Here is a 20,208-nt window from a genome sequence, read left to right as displayed (position 1 = left end):
CTTTTTTTTTAAATAACCTATAAGGAAACCCATTTCTATGGTATGGCCAGAAAGGTTTACCTGTATGGGACTATTGTTAGGGACATCCTCGGCTAAAAGTGTCTAGGCTAAGGATGGATAACTAAACTCTGCAGTAGCCCTCAGCTAAATCATTGCTAAAATGAGGCATTATGGGTGATGGGCTATACTTCACAACTCATAGGATAAGAAATATAGTATATAAAACTTACTGAGAAACCAATAATTAAAAAAAATATTAAAATTAAATATATAAAAAGAAAATTAATATAAAAAATGAAAGCCAAATGCGCACGTCTACAAAACCAATGCTCATTTCAGAAGACATTTAAGGGGCATGTAACCCAAAATTTAGCTTTCATGATTCAGACAGAGAAAGTGATTTTAAATACAGTTACAATTTACTTCCATTATCTTGTTATCCTTAGTTGACAAACATACCTAGGTAGGCTAAGGACTCAGGAGTAGCAATGCACTAGTGGGAGCTAGCTGCTGATTGGTGACTGCACATAAAAGTTTCACAAGTTGTTCATCTAGATCCCAGTAGTGAATTGCGTCTCCTTCAACAAAGGAAAACAAGAGAAAGAAGCAAGTCAATTGGAAAGTTGTTTAAAATCACATGCTCTATATGGATCATGAAATAATTTTTGGGGGATTTCACGTCCCTTTAACATGCTCGGTTCCCAATGCAGTAGCTGATATGGTATACATACAGCTTTATCCAGGAACAGTGGATCCTGGGTCAGGTGGTATGTGCTCAGCAAACCTCCCAGGATACGGATAGTGCTCTCAAACAGGTTCACATCTACGTTCTTGTCAAACGTCAGCTTGCTAGATACCCACTCCCTGGCTTCTGCAAACTCTGCAATAGACAAAAGAGGGAAGAGTAAATCATGTGGATGTAGGATCCTAGTAGCCAGCAGAAAGAAAAGGAGCAGAGTGTAGACAACGAATCTACAACAGAAGCCTTCAATCAGCATTACGTGAAATTATGTGCATAATGATATTCACCTTCTTTCAGACCCATTATCCACATGGTGTCTAAGGCATCAATAAGTGTAAGGCCGAGGCCGAACCACTCATTGTGTGATTTGGAAATGGGCTTCAGTTCATCGTGACCCCAAGCGAACTCCTTGTAACCTTTCCAAGCATGACGGAACGCCTCGATGACCTCCTCTTGACGAGCAGTGATGGGAACTGAAGAAAATAACATATAGGAAAGAGAGAGAAACAGAACAAATCTTCAGAATCCCAACACAGAGATATTATTCCTCTAAAGCACTGGTTTTAAAACCTGTCCTCAGGCTACCCCAACAGGGCAGATTTTCAGGAATACCTTGGATGAGAGCAGGTAAAATAGCCACGTTTACTAATCAGCAGATTATTTCACCTGTGCTCCAGTTCAGATATCGTCAAAATCTGGTTTGATAGGGAGGTTTGAAAACCAGTGCTCTAAAGAGATCTGTGCAAGCATAAAATTCTTATAAGGTGAGAACATGTTGGAATGTGCTTAAAGGGACACTGAACCCAAATTTTTTCTTTCGTGATTCAGATAGAGCATGCAATTTTAAACAACTTTCTAATTTACTCCTATTATCAATATTTCTTCGTTCTCTTGCTATCTTTATTTGAAAAATAATGCATCCAAGCTTCTTTTTTTGTTTAAAACTCTGGACAGCACTTTTTTTATTGGTGGATGAATTTATCCACCAATCAGCAAGAACAACCCAGGCTGTTCACCAAAAATGGGCCGGCATCTAAACTTGCATTCTCGCATTTCAAATAAAGATAATAAAGATACCAAGAGAATGAAGAAAATGTGATAATAGGAGTAAATTAGAAAATTGCTTAAAATTTCATGCTCTATCTGAATTACAAAAGAAAAAAATTGGGTTCAGTGTCCCTTTAAAGGACCACTAAATACAGTAGAATAGAATAACTGGGAAATACACAATAAAAAAACAATTGTGTAGTAATAAAAAAGTGCATTAAAAAATACACAATACAAAAACAATGCAATAGCGCTTACTTTTTGAATTTGAAATGAGCAGTAGAATATTTTCTTGCAAATTTCAAAGTTAATCCACTTTCCCTCCCGCTTTATCATGTCACAGCCATCAGCCAATCACAAAACAAATATATGTATATACTTTGCACATACTCAGTAGGAGCTGGAGCCTCAAAAAGTATGCAAATAAAAAAAAAAAAACAAGACTGTGCACATTTTAATAATGGAAGTACTTGCATTGCACGATTTATCTGAATCATGAAACTTTAATTTTGACTTTAGTGGCCCTTTAAGAGTAAAAAAAACCCTAAAGGACAAGATTTCTAACCTGGTTCCTTTTGGTCTACAACATCTGGAGGGGCAGGTTTTGTTGGTTCTTGCACTTTATTTGGAGAGGTCGAGGTCTGGGCGGGTTCTATGACTGCTCCTCGCCAACTGCAAGCAGAAACTGATGTTAGGAACACATTTAAAGGGACATTAAAACACTAAGAATGTAATATAAAATGCTTAGTTATATGTTCTAAAAAAAAAACATTAAAATATATTTTAATTATTTATTTTTCTCCCTTTACCTTTAATTCCAAAAATTATGGTCTTTCAAGATCCTGTTAAAATTGGACGTGCACATTCCTGTATTAACACTGCTATATCCCATGCTGTTATTGGCCGCACACTCCAGTGAACCATTTATAACTGTTCTTACAGTTGCTCACTCTAGTTATGAAATACATCATTTTTGATAAACAGCTGCCATATGTAAGAAATCAGTCATGGCACAGATAGGAAGTGAACGACTGGGAGGGTAGGGGAAGTGGGAGGGATATTTGTTGCTTTGTTGGGGTGTCTTTGCCTCCTCCTGGTGGCCAGGTCAAGTATTTCCCATAGGTAATGAATGAATTTGTGGACTCTCACTGCCATTAGTGTCCATTGGTTGCTACAGATATACGTGTACACTTGTAACTTTCAACAAGGAAGAAGTAAGCTACTAAACTCCCCAACACAAGAAACTCATAAAGCCTGGATAGTGAGTAGGACGTGCCAGAGTCCTGAAGTGCGGAAACGCTGCAAAAGTGTATCAGATCATCTTACTGGGAGCATCAGAATGAGGACTGAAGGTTAACAGAAAATAATAAAAATAGGTCAACAATAAATAGACGCCTGAACATCACAGCTACATGAGTCTGTTGGACAAACCATTCCAGATCGATGGCCATTAATTTGGAGTTGGCCTCCCACTTTGCAGCTATAACAGAAACAATTATTCTCGGAAGATTATCCACAAGATTTTGGAGTGTGTCTGTGCGATTTTGTGCCTATTTAGCTAAAAGAGCATTTGTGAGGTCTGGCTCACAATCGGTGTTCTCAGTCATTCCAAATATGTTCAGTGGGGTTGAGGTTAGTGCAGGCCACACCAAACTTATAAAACCATGTATTTATTGACCTTGCAATGTGCGCAGGGGCACCGACATGCTGGAAAGAGCCTTCTCCAAACAGTTGCCAAAACGTTGGAAGAACCTAATTGTCTAAAATCTATCCTGTAGTATTAAGATGACCCAGTTATGATTACCTTTTATCTAAGCCTCTGCAGGCTGCTTGCTTATATCAGATCTTTTGACAGACTTGCTGACTCTTAAATAACACCACTGGAGTGAGCACAATGTTATCTATATAGCACACATGAACAAACAGCACATGTTATTAGCTATTCATAGCCAGACAACGAGATAAGAGATTAACTACAGACAGAGTCTTAGAAATTAGACAATGAGCCTACTTAGGTTTAGCCTTTAACAAAAAATACCAAGAGAAAAAAGAAAATTTGATAATAAAAGTAAATTGGAAAGTTATTTAAAATTACATGCCCTATCTGAATCATGAAAGTTTATTTTAAACTTACAGTCCCTGTAAGCTTCCGTTGCAGTTATAGTGTGGATGTTGCTTCCAGAGGTTGTAAACTTAGTAGTGAGTGATGCAAAAAACAATAAGAATTTTTTTTTTTTTTTTTAATATACGGTACAAGCTTCAGCACTTGGTAGCTTCACTGAGTTTGGGTGGTCTACCACTTTGTGGCTGGGCTGTTATTGTGAAGTGGAAGAGTCTAGGATCAACAATAGCGTTTACTGTTGACTTGGACAGATCTTATAGGATAGAAATGACAAACATGTGGTAAAGGTGGCATCCTATGGCAGTACTTCCGTATAACCCGTTGTACTGAGAACGTCTGTCTATGAAGATTTCATGGTTATGTGCTGGATTTTATGCACCTATTAACATATTTAGAACAAACTTTTTTTGTCATTTTTGAAAAAGCCTCGGCAAAACGCGTCAGTTGGCGCAGTGGGAGGGGTTGAGATATGCTTATGCCATCCAGTTCTGTTTTATTTGCACTTTAATAATACATGTTATGTTTTAACATTAATTTACAAATTGTGGATGTTTGCATGGATTGCTAATTAGTGTAATACCTTGTTATTTGAACATTCAACATTTAGAGTCATAAATGGGCTTGACCCTATAGCAGGATTAACCAAAAAAAAAGTTTGTTCTTTATATGTGGTTCCCAGTTCCTTGGGATTTAGCCACAAATGTGCTAATTTGGGTCGAGCACTGTTTAATCCTGCTTTACTAACAAGAAAACACAGCAGTATATAGTCTCTATAATTTTGTTAGCATATATACATACACCATTTTAAATTATTTTATCAAGACCTGGTATATTGTAGTGATGTTGTATGTATTAATAATTAGACACTGTATTCCCATTCCAGTTATGAGAATAAATAATACATTATAATAATATACGTTTATATTATAGCTGAACCAGTGCACCAGTGAAATAATTACGTTATGGGTGAGAGCAGGTTAGTAACCATGTTTACTGATCAGATGATCACTTCACCTGTGCAGTGGTTCAGCTATAATGAAAACCTGGCCTGTTGAAGGGGAATTAAGGACCGCAGTTGAGAAATACAGCACTAAACCACTAAAGAGAGGGCATTCATGTTGCGGTCCTCTATATACACATATATATTTTTGTGCATTTTCGGTTCTTAATATTTAATTACATATTGTTTTTCTATCAGTATTTTGCTGTTAGGTATCATTTACTGATCAAGATATGTTTGATCTTTTTGCCACCATCTGCAAGTATTTGATTCTAAAGTAAGCCTTCTTATCCATGGAATTTTCGAAAGAACAACTATCCTCAATAGGAATAGTAGTTCTCTTGGCTAGAAGAGAGATAGATCCTACCTTGGGCACTGTGCGCCACAAGTCCCGTATAGAGTCAGCAACAGGAAACATCTTTTTAAAAACGGGGACAGGGAAAACGGAATCCCTGGCTTTTTCCCTTTCCTGAACTTATCATTTCTGACATACGGTCCGGAACAGGAAAAACTTCCACAGATGAAAGGAACATCGTATACTCTGTTTAGTTTACTAGACTTCTTTGGATTCTTAGTGAAAGATGAGTCTGAGTCTTCAAAGTAGCAAGGACCTCCTTCAGAAGTAACCGGAGGTGCTCTAGCCATAAACTAAAATTCACCACCTCTGAATCTGTAGATCTTTCCACTATAGAGTCAGAGATCTCACCCTCAGTAGCCACTGAGGCATCCTCTTAAACAGATAACAGAGAGACTGACTAACGCAGCCTTAGCGGAGTCAGAACCCTTAATGAGAGAAATATTTTTAGACTTCCTCTTTATAGCAACAGGAAAAGCTGATAATGCTACAGAAACTGCAGAAGTTATCTGCAAAGCAAAATCCCCCCGGTAAAAAAACACCCGCTGGTTGAGAGGAACCGCAGGGCACTGCATGCAAAACTGTTAAAGCTTGGGACGTTTGAGGGGAAAGCTGAGGCATTGCTAGAACAACACTATCCCGAGAGACAGAAGGCTCTGAGAGAAAAATCTTATCTTTAAATAATAAAGTTTTATTTAGACAAGAGGAGGAAAACTGCACAGGAGGAATAACCTTACCCTCTAACCAAAACAAACATTTTTCAAAAGACCCACTTTCTTCATTAGTGTCCATAAATATAATTAACTTGGACCCCACAAGAAATTATCAAAATAAATATAAAAGTCTCAAATATTGTGCACAAAGAAAATATGCAATAAAAATTAAAATGCCGGCACCGTAATATTTCAGCTCTGCTGAGGGCTTACCACTCCTTGAATCAGTCGATCTATCCCACTAGCAGATAAATGATAAATACAGGACCATATTTAGAGGATTCCAAACAAGAGCTGAAAACCTCCACACACAGCTACAAACTCCGCTCTGATCAGAGAAGCCGGTAAGAGGAAGCGCAGAGAAACTGTCACCTGACCGCAACTTAAAATAAACTGCACCATCAAATAAAAAACGTCACGCAAGTAAATAAAGCATTGAAAAATATAGGGATTCATTTTACACCTGAAAACTAATTATCCCTTTCCATATAATTGCTTATATGTGCCCCAAATAAATGTTAAGATCTCTCAAAGTCCTTATAATTAAGTTGAAAAATTATTTTTCATCTAAAATTCTGTCAGCCTCATAAAAACCCTCAACAGTGTGCAGTGCCTAACTATATCTTATGTTAATCCATATATCTTAATAAAGAGATAAAATGAGTCCCAAGAAAGAAAACCTAGAAGGGAAAGCACTTGCCTGTGGATCCTGCTGCCAGGCAAGAAATCGCTTCTAAGGTTTGACTGATTCCTCCACTTCTGCCAGGAACCTGTAGAAAAAGAAAAGGAGAAACCAACCCTGGCTTTCTATAATAGGGGTAGCAATTATGTTAGAAGTTAAGCAAAGACCACCTCGCCGTCTTCTAACTGCTAAAAGTCACCATTACTCTTCTCAAAGAGATTGACGTGGTCACAGCATAGCCCCAATCCTTGCTTGCAGGGAAAAGTACCCATTAAAGGATTACATATCTTCAGACACCGTATTCGCAAGTCCTCCCAGTGATAGAGGCAAAGAATGACTCAGGATTATGGTTAAGGGAAGTGACACATAACAGTTCTGCTGGGGTGCTCTTTTGTCATTGTGCCAGGAATCAGACAGACGAGAAGTGCAAAAATAATCACACCTTTATTAATAGCAAAAAATAATAAAAAGTCCACAAGTCAGATAACAAGCCAGGAATCCAAACCAGAGCTGGTAGTCAGACGAGCCGACTTAGGAGCCAAAGCGAATAGTCAGACGAGCCGGAATCAGGAACAAGGAAAACAGCAGAGCCAGGAACAAGCCAGAGATCAGGAACCAGGAAGGACGTCAGGCAGCCAGGTAACACACAGGAACTCTCACAAACAGGTCTGAGACAACGCAAGCATACTGAACAGAGGCCCTTTAAATAAAAAGTGATGACATCACAATTCTGAGACTGCATCCTGTCTCACATGGATGATGCACACCAGTCTGGACATAAAAAAACATAATTTATGCTTACCTGATAAATTTATTTCTCTTGTAGTGTATCCAGTCCACGGATCATCCATTACTTGTGGGATATTCTCCTTCCCAACAGGAAGTTGCAAGAGGATCACCCACAGCAGAGCTGCTATATAGCTCCTCCCCTCACTGCCATATCCAGTCATTCGACCGAAACAAGACGAGAAAGGAGAAACAGTGGTGACTGTAGTTTAATTAAATTTAGACCTACCTTAAAAGGACAGGGCAGGCCGTGGACTGGATACACTACAAGATAAATAAATTTATCAGGTAAGCATAAATTATGTTTTTTCTTGTTAAGTGTATCCAGTCCACGGATCATCCATTACTTGTGGGATACCAATACCAAAGCTAAAGTACACGGATGATGGGAGGGACAAGGCAGGAACTTAAACGGAAGGAACCACTGCCTGTAGAACCTTTCTCCCAAAAACAGCCTCCGAATAAGTAAAAGTGTCAAATTTGTAAAATTTTGAAAAGGTGTGAAGCGAAGACCAAGTCGCAGCCTTGCAAATCTGTTCAACAGAGGCCTCATTTTTAAAGGCCCAGGTGGAAGCCACAGCTCTAGTAGAAAGAGCTGTAATCCTTTCAGGGGGCTGCTGTCCAGCAGTCTCATAGGCTAAGCGTATTATGCTCCGAAGCCAAAAGGAGAGAGAGGTTGCCGAAGCTTTTTGACCTCTCCTCTGTCCAGAGTAAACGACAAACAGGGCAGATGTTTGACGAAAATCTTTAGTAGCCTGTAAGTAAAACTTCAAGGCACGGACTACGTCCAGATTATGCAAAAGACGTTCCTTCTTTGAAGAAGGATTAGGACACAATGATGGAACAACAATCTCTTGATTGATATTCCTGTTAGAAACCACCTTAGGTAAAAACCCAGGTTTGGTACGCAGAACTACCTTGTCTGAATGAAAAATCAGATAAGGAGAATCACAATGTAAGGCAGATAACTCAGAGACTCTTCGAGCTGAGGAAATAGCCATAAAAAAAAACACAACTTTCCAAGATAAAAGTTTAATATCAATGGAATGAAGGGGTTCAAAAGGAACTCCCTGAAGAACTTTAAGAACCAAGTTTAAGCTCCACGGGGGAGCAACAGTTTTAAACACAGGCTTAATCCTAACCAAAGCCTGACAAAATGCCTGGACGTCTGGAACTTCTGCCAGACGCTTGTGCAAAAGGACAGAGCAGAAATCTGTCCTTTTAAAGAACTAGCTGATAAGCCTTTGTCCAAACCCTCTTGGAGAAAGGACAATATCCTAGGAATCCTAACCGTACTCCATGAGTAACTCTTGGATTCACACCAATAAAGATATTTACGCCATATCTTATGGTAGATTTTCCTGGTGACAGGCTTCCGAGCCTGTATTAAGGTATCAATGACTGACTCGGAGAAGCCACGCTTTGATAGAATCAAGCGTTCAATCTCCATGCAGTCAGTCTCAGAGAAATTAGATTTTGATGATTGAAAGGACCTTGTATTAGAAGGTCCTGCCTCAGAGGCAGAGTCCATGGTGGAAGAGATGACATGTCCACTAGGTCTGTATACCAGGTCCTGCGTGGCCACGCAGGCGCTATCAGAATCACTGATGCTCTCTCCTGTTTGATTTTGGCAATCAGTCGAGGGAGCAGAGGAAACGGTGGAAGCACATAGGCCAGGTTGAAGAACCAAGGAGCTGCTAGAGCATCTATCAGCGTTGCTCCCGGGTCTCTGGACCTGGATCCGTAACAAGGAAGCTTGGCGTTCTGGCGAGACGCCATGAGATCCAGTTCTGGTTTGCCCCAACGATGGACCAGTTGAGCAAACGCCTCCGGATGGAGTTCCCACTCCCCCGGATGAAATGTCTGATGACTTAGAAAATCCGCCTCCCAGTTCTCTACGCCTGGGATGTGGATCGCTGACAGGTGGCAAGAGTGAGACTCTGCCCAGCGAATTATCTTTGAGACTTCTAACATCGCTAGGGAACTCCTGGTTCCCCCTTGATGGTTGATGTAAGCCACAGTCGTGATGTTGTCCGACTGAAATCTGATGAACCTCAGTGTTGCTGAGGCCAAGCTAGAAGAGCATTGAATATTGCTCTTAACTCCAGAATATTTATTGGGAGGAGTTTCTCCTCCTGAGTCCACGATCCCTGAGCCTTCAGGGGAGTTCCAGACTGCGCCCCAACCTAGAAGGCTGGCATCTGTTACAATGGTCCAATCTGGCCTGCGAAAGGTCATACCCTTGGACAGGTGTACCCGAGACAACCACCAGAGAAGAGAATCTCTGGTCTCTTGATCCAGATTTAGCAGAGGGGACAAATCTGAGTAATCCCCATCCCACTGACTTAGCATGCATAATTGCAGCGGTCTGAGATGCAGGCGCGCAAATGGCACTATGTCCATTGCCGCTACCATTAAGCCGATTACTTCCATGCACTGAGCCACTGACAGGCGTGGAATGGAATGAAGGACACGGCAAGCATTTAGAAGTTTTGATAACCTGGACTCCGTCAGGTAAATTTTCATCTCTACAGAATCTATAAGAGTCCCTAGGAAGGAGACTCTTGTGAGTGGTGATAGAGAACTCTTTTCCACGTTCACTTTCCACCCATGCGACCTCAGAAAATGCCAGAACTATCTCTGTATGAGACTTGGCAATTTGAAAGCTTGACGCCTGTATCAGGATGTTGTCTAGATACGGAGCCACCGCTATGCCTCGCGGTCTTAGAACCGCCAGAAGTGAGCCCAGAACCTTTGTAAAAATTATCGGGGCAGTGGCCAACCCGAAGGGAAGAGCTACAAATTGGTAATGCCTGTCTAGAAAGGCAAACCTTAGGAACCGATGATGATCTTTGTGAATCGGTATGTGAAGGTAGGCATCCTTTAAGTCCACTGTGGTCATGTACTGACCCTCTTGGATCATGGGTAGGATGGTCCGAATAGTTTCCATTTTGAATGATGGAACTCTGAGGAATTTGTTTAAGATCTTTAGATCCAAGATTGGTCTGAAGGTTTCCTCTTTCTTGGGAACCACCAACAGATTTGAATAAAATCCCTGTCCTTGTTCCGTCCGCGGAACTGGATGGATCACTCCCATTACTAGGAGGTCTTGCACACAGCTTAGGAATGCCTCTTTCTTTATCTGGTTTGCTGATAACCTTGAAAGATGAAATCTCCCTTGTGGAGGAGAAGCTTTGAAGTCCAGAAGATATCCCTGAGATATGATCTCCAACGCCCAGGGATCCTGAACATCTCTTGCCCACGCCTGGGCGAAGAGAGAAAGTCTGCCCCCCACTAGATCCGTTTCCGGATAGGGGGCCGTTCCTTCATGCTGTCTTGGGGGCAGCAGCAGGCTTCCTGGCCTGCTTGCCCTTGTTCCAGGACTGGTTAGGTTTCCAGGCCTGTCTGGAATGAGCAATAGTTCCCTCTTGTTTTGAAGCGGAGGAAGTTGATGCTGCTCCTGCCTTGAAATTTCGAAAGGCACGAAAATTAGACTGTTTGGCCTTTGATTTGGCCCTGTCCTGAGGAAGCGTATGACCCTTGCCTCCAGTAATGTCAGCAATAATTTCCTTCAAGCCAGGCCCGAATAAGGTCTGCCCCTTGAAAGGAATGTTGAGTAATTTAGACTTTGAAGTCACGTCAGCTGACCAGGATTTAAGCCATAGCGCCCTACGCGCCTGGATGGCGAATCCGGAATTCTTAGCCGTTAGTTTAGTCAAATGAACAATGGCATCAGAAACAAATGAGTTAGCTAGCTTAAGCGTTCTAAGCTTGTCAATAATTTCATTCAATGGAGCTGTCTGGAGGGCCTCAAACCAGAATGCCGCCGCCGCAGCAGTGACAGGCGCAATGCATGCAAGGGGCTGTAAAATAAAACCTTGTTGAATAAACATTTTCTTAAGGTAACCCTCCAATTTTTTATCCATTGGATCTGAAAAAGCACAACTGTCCTCAACCGGGATAGTGGTACACTTTGCTAAAGTAGAAACTGCTCCCTCCACCTTAGGGACCGTCTGCCATAAGTCCCGTGTAGTGGCGTCTATTGGAAACATTTTTCTAAATATAGGAGGTGGGGAAAAGGGCACACCAGGTCTATCCCACTCCTTGCTAATAATTTCTGTAAGCCTTTTAGGTATAGGAAAAACGTCAGTACACACCGGCACCGCATAGTATCTATCCAGCCTACACAATTTCTCTGGAATTGCAACTGTGTTACAGTCATTCAGAGCAGCTAATACCTCCCCAAGCAATACACGGAGGTTCTCAAGCTTAAATTTAAAATTAGAAATCTCTGAATCAGGTTTCCCCGAGTCAGAGATGTCACCCACAGAATGAAGCTCTCCGTCCTCATGTTCTGCATACTGTGACGCAGTATCAGACATGGCTCTAACAGCATTTGCACGCTCTGTATCTCTCCTAACCCCAGAGCTATCGCGCTTGCCTCTTAATTCAGGCAATCTAGATAATACCTCTGACAGGGTATTATTCATGATTGCAGCCATGTCCTGCAAGGTAATCGCTATGGGCGTCCCTGATGTAATTGGCGCCATATTAGCGTGCGTCCCCTGAGCAGGAGGCGAAGGGTCTGACACGTGGGGAGAGTTAGTCGGCATTACTTCCCCCTCGACAGAACCCTCTGGTGATAATTCTTTTATAGATAAAGACTGATCTTTACTGTTTAAGGTGAAATCAATACATTTAGTACACATTCTCCTATGGGGCTCCACCATGGCTTTCAAACATAATGAACAAGTAGGTTCCTCTGTGTCAGACATGTTTAAACAGACTAGCAATGAGACTAGCAAGCTTGGAAAACACTTTAAAACAAGTTTACAAGCAATATAAAAAACGTTACTGTGCCTTTAAGAAACACAAATTTTCCCAAATTTTGAAATAACAGTGAAAAAATGCAGTTACACTAACGAAATTTTTACAGTGTATGTAATAAGTTAGCAGAGCATTGCACCCACTTGCAAATGGATGATTAACCCCTTAATACCAAAAACGGAATAACAAATGACAAAAACGTTTTTTAAACAGTCACAACAACTGCCACAGCTCTACTGTGGCTTTTTACGTCCCTCAATACGACTTTTGAAGCCTTTTGAGCCCTTCAGAGAAGTCCTGGATCATGCAGGAAGAAGCTGGATGTCTGTGTCTGTAATTTTTGCTGTGCAAAAAAACGCCAAAATAGGCCCCTCCCACTCATATTACAACAGTGGGAAGCCTCAGGGAACTGTTTCTAGGCAAAATTCAAGCCAGCCATGTGGAAAAAACTAGGCCCCAATAAGTTTTATCATCAAACATATGTAAAAAACGATTAAACATGCCAGCAAACGTTTTAAAAACAGAATTTATGTTTACCTGATAAATTACTTTCTCCAACGGTGTGTCCGGTCCACGGCGTCATCCTTACTTGTGGGATATTCTCTTCCCCAACAGGAAATGGCAAAGAGCCCAGCAAAGCTGGTCACATGATCCCTCCTAGGCTCCGCCTTCCCCAGTCATTCGACCGACGTAAAGGAGGAATATTTGCATAGGAGAAATCATATGATACCGTGGTGACTGTAGTTAAAGAAAATAAATTATCAGACCTGATTAAAAAACCAGGGCGGGCCGTGGACCGGACACACCGTTGGAGAAAGTAATTTATCAGGTAAACATAAATTCTGTTTTCTCCAACATAGGTGTGTCCGGTCCACGGCGTCATCCTTACTTGTGGGAACCAATACCAAAGCTTTAGGACACGGATGATGGGAGGGAGCAAATCAGGTCACCTAGATGGAAAAATGGAGCTTGCAAAACCTCTCTCCCAAAAATAGCCTCAGAAGAAGCAAAAGTATCAAATTTGTAAAATTTAGTAAAAGTGTGCAGTGAAGACCAAGTCGCTGCCTTACATATCTGATCAACAGAAGCCTCGTTCTTGAAGGCCCATGTGGAAGCCACGGCCCTAGTGGAATGAGCTGTGATTCTTTCAGGAGGCTGCCGTCCGGCAGTCTCGTAAGCCAATCTGATGATGCTTTTAAGCCAAAAAGAGAGAGAGGTAGAAGTTGCTTTTTGACCTCTCCTTTTACCAGAATAAACAACAAACAAGGAAGATGTTTGTCTGAAATCCTTTGTAGCATCTAAATAGAATTTTAGAGCACGAACTACATCCAAATTGTGCAACAAACGTTCCTTCTTTGAAACTGGATTCGGACACAAAGAAGGCACGACTATCTCCTGGTTAATGTTTTTGTTAGAAACAACTTTCGGAAGAAAACCAGGTTTAGTACGCAAAACCACCTTATCTGCATGGAACACCAGATAAGGAGGAGAACACTGCAGAGCAGATAACTCTGAAACTCTTCTAGCAGAAGAAATTGCAACCAAAAACAAAACTTTCCAAGATAACAGAATTTATGTTTACCTGATAAATTACTTTCTCCAACGGTGTGTCCGGTCCACGGCGTCATCCTTACTTGTGGGATATTCTCTTCCCCAACAGGAAATGGCAAAGAGCCCAGCAAAGCTGGTCACATGATCCCTCCTAGGCTCCGCCTTCCCCAGTCATTCGACCGACGTAAAGGAGGAATATTTGCATAGGAGAAACCATATGATACCGTGGTGACTGTAGTTAAAGAAAATAAATTATCAGACCTGATTAAAAAACCAGGGCGGGCCGTGGACCGGACACACCGTTGGAGAAAGTAATTTATCAGGTAAACATAAATTCTGTTTTCTCCAACATAGGTGTGTCCGGTCCACGGCGTCATCCTTACTTGTGGGAACCAATACCAAAGCTTTAGGACACGGATGAAGGGAGGGAGCAAATCAGGTCACCTAGATGGAAGGCACCACGGCTTGCAAAACCTTTCTCCCAAAAATAGCCTCAGAAGAAGCAAAAGTATCAAACTTGTAAAATTTAGTAAAAGTGTGCAGTGAAGACCAAGTCGCTGCCTTACATATCTGATCAACAGAAGCCTCGTTCTTGAAGGCCCATGTGGAAGCCACAGCCCTAGTGGAATGAGCTGTGATTCTGTCAGGAGGCTGCCGTCCGGCAGTCTCATAAGCCAATCTGATGATGCTTTTAATCCAAAAAGAGAGAGAGGTAGAAGTTGCTTTTTGACCTCTCCTTTTACCAGAATAAACAACAAACAAGGAAGATGTTTGTCTAAAATCCTTTGTAGAAACAACTTTCGGAAGAAAACCAGGTTTAGTACGTAAAACCACCTTATCTGCATGGAACACCAGATAAGGAGGAGAACACTGCAGAGCAGATAATCCTGAAACTCTTCTAGCAGAAGAAATTGCAACCAAAAACAAAACTTTCCAAGATAATAACTTAATATCAACGGAATGTAAGGGTTCAAACGGAACCCCCTGAAGAACTGAAAGAACTAAATTGAGACTCCAAGGAGGAGTCAAAGGTTTGTAAACAGGCTTGATTCTAACCAGAGCCTGAACAAAGGCTTGAACATCTGGCACAGCTGCCAGCTTTTTGTGAAGTAACACAGACAAGGCAGAAATCTGTCCCTTCAAGGAACTAGCAGATAATCCTTTCTCCAAACCTTCTTGAAGGAAGGATAGAATCTTAGGAATTTTTACCTTGTCCCAAGGGAATCCTTTAGATTCACACCAACAGATATATTTTTTCCATATTTTGTGGTAAATTTTTCTAGTTACAGGCTTTCTGGCCTGAACAAGAGTATCAATGACAGAATCTGAGAACCCTCGCTTTGATAAGATCAAGCGTTCAATCTCCAAGCAGTCAGTTGGAGTGAGACCAGGTTCGGATGTTCGAACGGACCCTGAACAAGAAGGTCTCGTCTCAAAGGTAGCTTCCATGGTGGAGCCGATGACATATTCACCAGGTCTGCATACCAAGTCCTGCGTGGCCACGCAGGAGCTATCAAGATCACCGATGCTCTCTCCTGATTGATCCTGGCTACCAGCCTGGGGATGAGAGGAAACGGCGGGAATACATAAGCTAGTTTGAAGGTCCAAGGTGCTACTAGTGCATCTACTAGAGTCGCCTTGGGATCCCTGGATCTGGACCCGTAGCAAGGAACCTTGAAGTTCTGACGAGAGGCCATCAGATCCATGTCTGGAATGCCCCACAATTGAGTGATTTGGGCAAAGATTTCCGGATGGAGTTCCCACTCCCCCGGATGAAATGTCTGACGACTCAGAAAATCCGCTTCCCAATTTTCCACTCCTGGGATGTGGATTGCAGACAAGTGGCAGGAGTGAGTCTCCGCCCATTGAATGATTTTGGTCACTTCTTCCATCGCCAGGGAACTCCTTGTTCCCCCCTGATGGTTGATGTACGCAACAGTCGTCATGTTGTCTGATTGAAACCGTATGAACTTGGCCTTTGCTAGCTGAGGCCAAGCCTTGAGAGCATTGAGTATCGCTCTCAGTTCCAGAATATTTATCGGTAGAAGAGATTCTTCCCGAGACCAAAGACCCTGAGCTTTCAGGGGTCCCCAGACCGCGCCCCAGCCCACCAGACTGGCGTCGGTCGTGACAATGACCCACTCTGGTCTGCGGAAGCTCATCCCCTGTGACAGGTTGTCCAGGGACAGCCACCAACGGAGTGAATCTCTGGTCCTCTGATTTACTTGTATAGTCGGAGACAAGTCTGTATAGTCCCCATTCCACTGACTGAGCATGCACAGTTGTAATGGTCTTAGATGAATGCGTGCAAAAGGAACTATGTCCATTGCCGCTACCATCAAACCTATTACTTCCATGCACTGCGCTATGGAAGGAAGAGGAACAGAATGAAGTATTTGACAAGAGTTCAGAAGTTTTGATTTTCTGGCCTCTGTCAGAAAAATCCTCATTTCTAAGGAGTCTATTATTGTTCCCAAGAAGGGAACCCTTGTTGACGGAGACAGAGAACTTTTTTCTGCGTTCACTTTCCACCCGTGAGATCTGAGAAAGGCCAGGACAATGTCCGTGTGAGCCTTTGCTTGAGGAAGGGACGACGCTTGAATCAGAATGTCGTCCAAGCAAGGTACTACTGCAATGCCCCTTGGTCTTAGCACCGCTAGAAGGGACCCTAGTACCTTTGTGAAAATCCTTGGAGCAGTGGCTAATCCGAACGGAAGTGCCACAAACTGGTAATGCTTGTCCAGGAATGCGAACCTTAGGAACCGATGATGTTCCTTGTGGATAGGAATATGTAGATACGCATCCTTTAAATCCACCGTGGTCATGAATTGACCTTCCTGGATGGAAGGAAGAATAGTTCGAATGGTTTCCATTTTGAACGATGGAACCTTGAGAAACTTGTTTAGGATCTTGAGATCTAAGATTGGTCTGAATGTTCCCTCTTTTTTGGGAACTACGAACAGATTGGAGTAGAACCCCATCCCTTGTTCTCCTAATGGAACAGGATGAATCACTCCCATTTTTAACAGGTCTTCTACACAATGTAAGAATGCCTGTTTATTTATGTGGTCTGAAGACAATTGAGACCTGTGGAACCTCCCCCTTGGGGGAAGCCCCTTGAATTCCAGAAGATAACCTTGGGAGACTATTTCTAGCGCCCAAGGATCCAGAACATCTCTTGCCCAAGCCTGAGCGAAGAGAGAGAGTCTGCCCCCCACCAGATCCGGTCCCGGATCGGGGGCCAACATCTCATGCTGTCTTGGTAGCAGTGGCAGGTTTCTTGGCCTGCTTTCCTTTGTTCCAGCCTTGCATTGGTCTCCAGGCTGGCTTGGCTTGAGAAGTATTACCCTCTTGCTTAGAGGACGTAGCACTTGGGGCTGGTCCGTTTCTGCGAAAGGGACGAAAATTAGGTTTATTTTTGGCCTTGAAAGACCTATCCTGAGGAAGGGCGTGGCACTTGCCCCCAGTGATATCAGAGATAATCTCTTTCAAGTCAGGGCCAAACAGCGTTTTCCCCTTGAAAGGAATGTTAAGCAATTTGTTCTTGGAAGACGCATCCGCTGACCAAGATTTTAACCAAAGCGCTCTGCGCGCCACAATAGCAAAACCAGAATTTTTCGCCGCTAACCTAGCCAATTGCAAAGTGGCGTCTAGGGTGAAAGAATTAGCCAATTTGAGAGCACGAATTCCTTCCATAATCTCCTCATAAGAAGAAGAATTATTATTGATCGCCTTTTCTAGCTCATCGAACCAGAAACACGCGGCTGTAGTGACAGGAACAATGCATGAAATTGGTTGTAGAAGGTAACCTTGCTGAACAAACATCTTTTTAAGCAAACCTTCTAATTTTTTATCCATAGGATCTTTGAAAGCACAACTATCTTCTATGGGTATAGTGGTGCGTTTGTTTAGAGTAGAAACCGCCCCCTCGACCTTGGGGACTGTCTGCCATAAGTCCTTTCTGGGGTCGACCATAGGAAACAATTTTTTAAATATGGGGGGAGGGACGAAAGGTATACCGGGCCTTTCCCATTCTTTATTTACAATGTCCGCCACCCGCTTGGGTATAGGAAAAGCTTCGGGGGGCCCCGGGACCTCTAGGAACTTGTCCATTTTACATAGTTTCTCTGGAATGACCAAATTTTCACAATCATCCAGAGTGGATAACACCTCCTTAAGCAGAGCGCGGAGATGTTCCAATTTAAATTTAAATGTAATCACATCAGGTTCAGCTTGTTGAGAAATTTTCCCTGAATCTGAAATTTCTCCCTCAGACAAAAACTCCCTGGCCCCCTCAGACTGGTGTAGGGGCCCTTCAGAACCAATATCATCAGCGTCCTCATGCTCTTCAGTATTTTCTAAAACAGAGCAGTCGCGCTTTCGCTGATAAGTGGGCATTTTGGCTAAAATGTTTTTGATAGAATTATCCATTACAGCCGTTAATTGTTGCATAGTAAGGAGTATTGGCGCGCTAGATGTACTAGGGGCCTCCTGTGTGGGCAAGACTGGTGTAGACGAAGGAGGGGATGATGCAGTACCATGCTTACTCCCCTCACTTGAGGAATCATCTTGGGCATCATTTTCTCTAAATTTTGTGTCACATAAATCACATCTATTTAAATGAGAAGGAACCTTGGCTTCCCCACATTCAGAACACAGTCTATCTGGTAGTTCAGACATGTTAAACAGGCAAAAACTTGATAACAAAGTACAAAAAACGTTTTAAAATAAACCGTTACTGTCACTTTAAATTTTAAACTGAACACACTTTATTACTGCAATTGCGAAAAAGTATGAAGTAATTGTTCAAAATTCACCAAAATTTCACCACAGTGTCATAAAGCCTTAAAAGTATTGCACACCAAATTTGGAAGCTTTAACCCTTAAAATAACGGAACCGGAGCCGTTTTTATATTTAACCCCTTTACAGTCCCTGGTATCTGCTTTGCTGAGACCCAACCAAGTCCAAAGGGGAATACGATACCAAATGACGCCTTCAGAAAGTCTTTTCTATGTATCAGAGCTCCTCACACATGCATCTGCATGTCATGCTTCTCAAAAACAAGTGCGCAATACAGGCGCGAAAATGAGACTCTGCCTATGATTAGGGAAAGCCCCTAGAGAATAAGGTGTCCAATACAGTGCCTGCCGGTTATTTTACATAATTCCCAAGATTAAAATAATTCCTCAAGGCTATGGAGTATAAAATATAAATCGATTTAGCCCAGAAAATGTCTACAGTCTTAAAAAGCCCTTGTGAAGCCCTTTTTTTCTTTCTGTAATAAAAATGGCTTACCGGATCCCATAGGGAAAATGACAGCTTCCAGCATTACATCGTCTTGTTAGAATGTGTCATACCTCAAGCAGCAAAAGTCTGCTCACTGTTCCCCCAACTGAAGTTAATTCCTCTCAACAGTCCTGTGTGGAACAGCCATCGATTTTAGTAACGGTTGCTAAAATCATTTTCCTCTTACAAACAGAAATCTTCATCTCTTTTCTGTTTCAGAGTAAATAGTACATACCAGCACTATTTTAAAATAACAAACTCTTGATTGAATAATAAAAACTACAGTTAAACACTAAAAAACTCTAAGCCATCTCCGTGGAGATGTTGCCTGTACAACGGCAAAGAGAATGACTGGGGAAGGCGGAGCCTAGGAGGGATCATGTGACCAGCTTTGCTGGGCTCTTTGCCATTTCCTGTTGGGGAAGAGAATATCCCACAAGTAAGGATGACGCCGTGGACCGGACACACCTATGTTGGAGAAAATAACTTAATATCTACGGAATGTAAGGGTTCAAACGGAACCCCCTGAAGAACTGAAAGAACTAAATTGAGACTCCAAGGAGGAGTCAAAGGTTTGTAAACAGGCTTGATTCTAACCAGAGCCTGAACAAAAGCTTGAACATCTGGCACAGCCGCCAGCTTTTGTGAAGTAAAACAGATAAAGCAGAAATCTGTCCCTTCAAAGAACTTGCAGATAATCCTTTCTCCAAACCTTCTTGAAGAAAGGATAGAATCTTAGGAATTTTTATCTTGTTCCATGGGAATCCTTTAGATTCACACCAACAGATATATTTTTTCCATATTTTATGGTAGATTTTTCTAGTTACAGGCTTTCTGGCCTGAACAAGAGTATCAATGACAGAATCTGAGAACCCTCGCTTTGATAAAATCAAGCGTTCAATCTCCAAGCAGTCAGTTGGAGTGAGGCCAGATTCGGATGTTCGAACGGACCTTGAACAAGAAGGTCCTGTCTCAAAGGTAGCTTCCATGGTGGAGCCGATGACATATTCACCAGGTCTGCATACCAAGTCCTGCGTGGCCACGCAGGAGCTATCAAGATCACCGATGCCCTCTCCTGATTGATCCTGGCTACCAG

General features: G+C 42.2%; 1 protein-coding gene across 1 annotated transcript in view; it reads right to left on the bottom strand.

Annotated features, from left to right (window-relative positions):
• Positions 1-20,208, bottom strand: part of MAN1B1 (mannosidase alpha class 1B member 1) — a 131,018-nt gene that overhangs the window by 55,587 nt on the left and 55,223 nt on the right. The window contains exons 5-7 of the mRNA XM_053695718.1: positions 2,355-2,461; positions 1,030-1,215; positions 732-880 (exon numbers count right to left, since the gene is read on the bottom strand). Of these exons, the coding sequence (XP_053551693.1) occupies positions 732-880; positions 1,030-1,215; positions 2,355-2,461 (442 nt within the window). The remainder of the gene's footprint in view (positions 1-731; positions 881-1,029; positions 1,216-2,354; positions 2,462-20,208) is intronic.

The sequence above is a fragment of the Bombina bombina genome, chromosome 12, assembly GCF_027579735.1.
Source record: "Bombina bombina isolate aBomBom1 chromosome 12, aBomBom1.pri, whole genome shotgun sequence".
Lineage (NCBI taxonomy): Eukaryota > Metazoa > Chordata > Amphibia > Anura > Bombinatoridae > Bombina > Bombina bombina.
The sequence above is the reverse complement of the archived record's forward strand: the minus strand, read 5'-3'. Positions and strand labels throughout refer to the sequence as shown.